The sequence below is a fragment of the Canis aureus genome, chromosome X, assembly GCF_053574225.1.
Source record: "Canis aureus isolate CA01 chromosome X, VMU_Caureus_v.1.0, whole genome shotgun sequence".
NCBI classification, from domain to species: domain Eukaryota; kingdom Metazoa; phylum Chordata; class Mammalia; order Carnivora; family Canidae; genus Canis; species Canis aureus.
The window spans coordinates 2,929,191-2,935,244 of NC_135649.1; the positions used below are offsets into that span (position 1 = coordinate 2,929,191).

Below are 6,054 nucleotides of genomic sequence, written 5' to 3' on the forward strand. Positions count from 1 at the left end.
GGAATAGCAGAAATATCTGAGAATGAGAGGAAACAGGAAGGAAAATAATATTTGTTGAGTATCTACACATGCTAAGCACCATGGTCAGAAGTTACATATGGTAGGCCAAGAAACCTTCACAACAACCCGGTGAGGTATAGACCTCTTATACCCTTTCACAACAGAAGTACATTCAGAGTGGTTCTAGAACTTGCCTAGCCCCTAGCATGTAAGTGACAGAGCTAACAAGTGCCCGTGTATATTTCTGAGCAACCGGAAAGGGATCATAGACAAATGAAAGTAGAGATCATGTTGAGATCATGGGTGCTTTCCTGATGACTTCTATTTTTCTTAATGTTGTTATAATAATGTTAAAGCAATTTCTTCTGACTGGAAGTTATTTTTAAGATTTTATTTATTTGTTCATGAGAGACACAGAGAGAGGCAGAGACACAGGCAGAGAGAGAAGCAGGCTCCATGAAGGGACCTCGATTCGGGACTCGATCCCAGGATTCCAGGATCATGCCCTAGGCCGAAGGCAGACAGACGCTCAGCTGCTGAGGCACCCAGGCGTCCCTTGACTGGAAGTTAAAAAGGAATTAGTTTGATGGATTCCTAGATACCCTACCCCATATCTATTTAACGTGATCTGAAGACCAGTTTAACAAATTTAAGAATTAGGATTAAAGTCTCAAAAGGCAACTGTTATAATTTTTCAAGTAATTTTTAAAAAGATAAAATAATAGGGACATCTGGGTGGCTCAGCAGTCGAGTGACTGCCTTCGACTCAGGGCATGATCCCAGATCCAGGGATTGAGTCCCATGTCAGACTCCCTGTGAGGAGCCTGCTTCTCCCTCTGTCTGTGTCTCTGCTTCTCTCTGTGTGTCTCTCATAAATACATAAATAAGCAAATAAATAAATCTTTAAAAACAGGTAAAATGATAAAAGCAAGCTTTATAAAAGACAATACAAACTAGGGATGGTAGAAAGGGAGGTGGGTGGTGGGTGGGGGTGACTGGGTGACGGGCACTGAAGGGGGTACTTGATGGGATGAGCACTGGGTGTTATTCTATATGTTGGCAAATTGAACACCAATAAAAAATAAATTTATAAAAAGAAAAAAATAAAAATAAATGTATAAAAATAAATAATAAAAAAGACAATACAGAAAGATCCTGAAATGCCAAAAAAAAAAAAAAAACAATCATTAAACTCTATAATCAATTTTTTATAAATAAGAGAATGAAAATATACGACAGTTCCCTAAGAAGCAACCAGAGGCCAGGGATCTTGGCTCAGATAACTGAAGCACTGCAGTGACTGACGCCCTGTGCCAACAGGGCAGGAGAGAATCTGCATGTTGGTGTTCCCAGAGTGAAGAGATTTTTCAAAGTGAAGTGTGTAGAGGAGCTGGCTTTGCCAGAGGCTGCATCTTTGAGTCCCACGTCACATTCTAAATGCAAAACCCACAATTTTATATGATGGGGACAATAAAGACTAAAAAGGTTTATGCTCCAACTAGTCCATAAAATGCAATTAATGCCTGTTTATTCTCATATCTGTGACAAAACGGATTCCTTTAAGCTGCTTCTCAAATTCTATGTCTCAGGTGTATAAGTCATGTTTAACAAATGGGCCTAAATTACAGAAAGCCATAGTCCTGTTTATTTATTTATTTTTTTTCCTTTTTTTTTTTTTTTTATTGGTGTTCAATTTACTAACATACAGAATAACACCCAGTGCCCGTCACCCATAATAGTCTTGTTTAGATCTTAAAGTGTCTGAAAGCCTTGTGGCAATTCCTATGCCCAACACAAGAAATGGAGATAAACAAAACTTGAAATCTGTTTATTTTTTGCTCCAAAAGACACTTCTCTGGTCTTGAAAAGAGTTGCGCTGATACTAGATTTGTAGATGTGTATTTATATGCAATGTGAAATGTTTAAAAATTTGCTACTTTGAGGGGCACCTGGGTAACACAAACACAGTTGGTTGATTGTCCAACTCTTGGTTTCAGCTCAGGTCAGGTGATCTCAGGGTCCTAGGATGGAGTCACGCATCTGGCTCCATGTTCAGCAGAAAGTCTGCTTGAGATTCTCTCTCTTCCTCTGCCCTGCTCCCCTTACATAAATAAATAAAATCTTTAAAAAATTTGACACTTTGAAAATTGACCTAAAGGTCAATCTAAAATCACAGTAACTAAAGGTCTTCTTTATTGTGGGTAATACAGTAAAAGACTAAACTCTCTTCTGCTTGTTTTCTTCAATCCAGTGAAACAACTATCTGGCACCAAAAAACTAAGCATTTCCTCTAGGTCTCTGCACAGGCCTGACCAGGCTGTGCCTTTTTTTTTTTTTTTTTTGGCTGTGCCTTTTTAGTGGATCACAGGAAATCCTGCAGGAATCCATCAGTGACTACTTAACTGTCCTGGAAAAAGTGGAGGCTTTTCAAAGAGTTAAAAATAGATCTGCCCTAGGACCCAGCAATTGCACTGCTGGGGATTTATCCCAAAGATACAAATGCAATGAAACACCGGGACCCCATGTTTATAGCAGCAATGTCCACAATAGCCCAACTGTGGAAGGAGCCTCGGTGTCCATCGAAAGGTGAATGGATAAAGAAGATGTGGTTTATGTATACAATGGAATATTCCTCAGCCATTAAAACGACAAATACCCACCATTTGGTTCGACATGGATGGATCTGGAGGGTATTATGCTGAGTGAAATAAGTCAATCGGAGAAGGACAAACATTATATGGTCTCATTCATTTGGGGAATATAAAAAATAGTGAAAGGGAATAAAGGGGAAAGGAGAAAAATTGAGTGGGAAATATCAGGGAGGGAGACAGAACATGAGAGACTCCTAACTCTGGGAAATGAACTAGGGGTGGGGAAGGGGAGGTGGGCGGGGGTTGGGGGTGACTGGGTGACCGGCACTGAGGGGGGCACTTGATGGGATGAGCACTGGGTGTTATTCTATATGTTGGCAAATTGAACACCAATAAAAAATAAATTTATAAAAAAAAAAGTGGAGGCTTTTTTTTTTTCTTTTACACATTGGTAAGGTAATGTAAATTAGATATTTGAAACCCTTCTTGGGGAAGAAATGTGTGGGAAATATCAGAAAGGGAGACAGAACGTAAAGACTGCTAACTCTGGGAAACGAACTAGGGGTGGTGGAAGGGGAGGAGGGCGGGGGGTGGGAGTGAATGGGTGACGGGCACTGGGGGTTATTCTGTATGTTAGTAAATTGAACACCAATAAAAAATAAATTAAAAAAAAATGAAACCCTTCTTTTTTTCAGTATATTTGTTTTTTTAATAATAAATTTATTTTTTATTGGTGTTCAATTTGGCAACATACAGCTTAATGCCACTGAGCTGTACACTTAAAAATGGCTAGAATGGTAATTTTTGAGATATATAATTTTTAAAAAAGAGTATAAACACCATCTGGGTCTATTCTTATGTATAAACATCAATTTATACTCTGACATACCTTCTATTCTAGCCTGTCCTCTCACTAGTTCTTGAAAAAAAAAACTGTTCGGAGGGTACCTGGGTGGCTCAGTGGTTGAGCATCTGCCTTTGGCTCGGGTTGTGATCCCAGGGTCCTGGGATCGAGTCCCACATCAGCTTCTCCCACAGGGAACCTGCTTCTCCTTCTGCCTATGTCTCTGCCTCTCTCTGTGTGTCTGTCATGAATAAATAAATACAATCTTTAAAGAAAAAAAAAAAAAAAGAAGAAAGAAAAAACTGTTCATTTCTTCTCCTGAGCATTTGTCATAGTATTCTCTAGCTTGGAAACTATCATTTCTACATCTCCAAAGGCAGCTTAAATTTCTCCTTCTTTTGTTTCCCATACTACTTCTTATTTAAACTTGCGATATGAGTGGTTAATCATGCAGTTTCTTAATATTTCATCATTGCATATTCAGATCTTGTCCTGTTTTCTCTCCCCCAACAGGCCCTAATTTCCTTCACACCCAGGACTGGGTCTCACATGTGGCATAACAGAGAACTCTGAGGCACAGAGTAGATGTCAAAGGTGTAGTGAATGATCAAATGGTGGGTGGAGAGGAGAGAACTGCAGAAGGGTGTCCTATGGACTCCATCTTCTTTCAAGATGGGCAATCTGTGAGGAGTTTGAAGCTCAACCTCTTGGCGGCCACTGGCTTAGCAGAGACACTGGCAGGGCAGAAAGGATGATACACTCTCTACCTAAGAATTGAGGAAGCCTTTCAGAGAGGAAAAAGAAATGCAAGCTCACATCTAAATATCCTGTCAGGAACCTAATCTTTCCCTATTTTTCTGGGTTATGCTTCTGGGTAAGAACAGGGTCCTAGGAAGGTACTGCTGGAGGAGGAGGAAGAAACTGTGAGAAACTCTGGCCCTGTCCTGAAGAAATCTAAGGTAAAAATTGATTGGGTACTACTACTCCCCCGTGAAACAGTGTTATCACCTACCCCCTACCTGCCTTACAGGCACTGAAGTTCAAAACTAGGTAAGAGACATGGCAGTGCTTTGCTCAGTGGCGCCAGAATGAAATAAAAGGAATGACCTAACGCCTAAGTGGCAGAAAGAAACCTTGGCAAGGCAGGGTTTACACCAGGCAGCAGGTGACATCTGAGCTACTCCTGTATACCCTGCCCCATTGAAGGGGCAGCCCAGAGAACACTCTGGGCTGCGCTGTCCAGTGGGGGCAGCCATGCAGTCAAATGCGTCTGTGTGCTGAGTATGACTTGAGATGTGCTGTACGGGTCAAATACACATTGGATTTTGAAGAGTTGGTGAAGGAAAAAAGAATGTAAGATATCTCGTCGCTAACTTCTTATATTGATCACATGCTGAAATAATACTTTTGGATATGGTGGGTTAAGTAAAACACGTTATTAAAGTTAATTTCACCAGTTTCTTTTAACTTCTAATACAGCACACAGGCAGCTCACATTGTGTTTCTATTGGACAGCGCTGCCCCCTAGGGGATGGTGGTGGCCTGACATCTCCAAGGCTACGGATGCCTTCTCTGCACCAAACATCCAGTCCTGCAGTCCTCCCACACCTCCCCACCCCAAGCATCGGTTTTCTCTTCCCTCATTCTGGGGAAGAGCTGGCCCCCCTCCTTCATCCGTAGACTGAGGGGCTCGCCTCTCTGCCCGCACTATCTGAGTTGGTTCCTTCACATCACTTTTCCTTCCCATCTGGAGTGTGGACTCCCACACTGAGCGCTTTAGGTTCCCAGCACTGTGGTAGAGGGGCGCCCCCGGGGGCAGTGCAGGCAGCCCGTGCACCAGCTTACCTCCGGCGCTCAGCATCGCCAATCTCCTCCAGCAAGCTCTCATCTAACTGTCACGCGCGGCCACGCACGGCCGTCACCACGGCAACTCAGTCTCACAGGCCACCTGAGTCACTCGACAACTGTGAGGCCGCAGGCTCAGAAAGGTCGCCAAGCCGGCAACAGGCACACAGGGCGCTTGCGCTCTACAGCCACCGCCGCCCCTCCCCCCCCCCCCCCCCCCCAGCTCCTCCAGGGCCCGCCATCGCGTCTTCGGAGTCCAAGCCTATCTGTTGCACGCTCCTCAGAGAGGGCTATTAGCTACCCCTGGCCCCCGAGGGCGCAAGGAGGTACTCCAGCCTTCCCTAAGGATCCTGGGAGTTGTAGTCCGCAGCCCAGACACAGGCGGGGTCTACCGGGCACCGTCCTTCCACAAGTGGCTAGAGAGGAGGTCGCTACCTTGGCAGCTGCGTCAGCCCCAAGGAACTCAAGGACCAGGACCTCCGTCCTGAGCTAGCACCCACCAGCTCCCTAGGCCCAGCTGCCTGCTAGAACACCTGCAGCCATGGGCGTCCAGACAGAGAAGGCGCCAGTGTAATTACAGGACAAGCACTTGGTGTACCAGCAGACTACAGGGGACAGAGTGAGGTCGTGAAGATTAACTTCCGCCACAGCTATGGGTTGACTGCCTTGCATGAGTCAGATACTATCCCAGGCTCAGGAGTGCAGAGAACCCAGACAGGTATGGGCCCTGCCCTCGAGGAGTTAATCAGTTACTGAGCAGTTGAGTCCTCGTGC

General features: G+C 44.3%; 1 protein-coding gene across 2 annotated transcripts in view; it reads right to left on the reverse strand.

Annotated features, from left to right (window-relative positions):
* Nucleotides 1-5,478, reverse strand: part of LOC144308099 (synaptonemal complex protein 3-like) — a 103,708-nt gene extending 98,230 nt beyond the window's left edge. Inside the window, exons 1-2 of one of the 2 annotated variants that reach the window (XM_077888286.1) lie at nucleotides 5,281-5,478; nucleotides 3,540-3,676 (exon numbers count right to left, since the gene is read on the reverse strand). Coding sequence is in view for 1 of the 2 variants with exons in the window: in XM_077888284.1 (XP_077744410.1) it covers nucleotides 5,281-5,323 (43 nt within the window). In the remaining variant the exon portion in view is untranslated. The remainder of the gene's footprint in view (nucleotides 1-3,539; nucleotides 3,677-5,280) is intronic. The other variant, XM_077888284.1, reaches the window with a different exon arrangement.
* Between the last annotated feature and the right edge of the window lie 576 nt (nucleotides 5,479-6,054).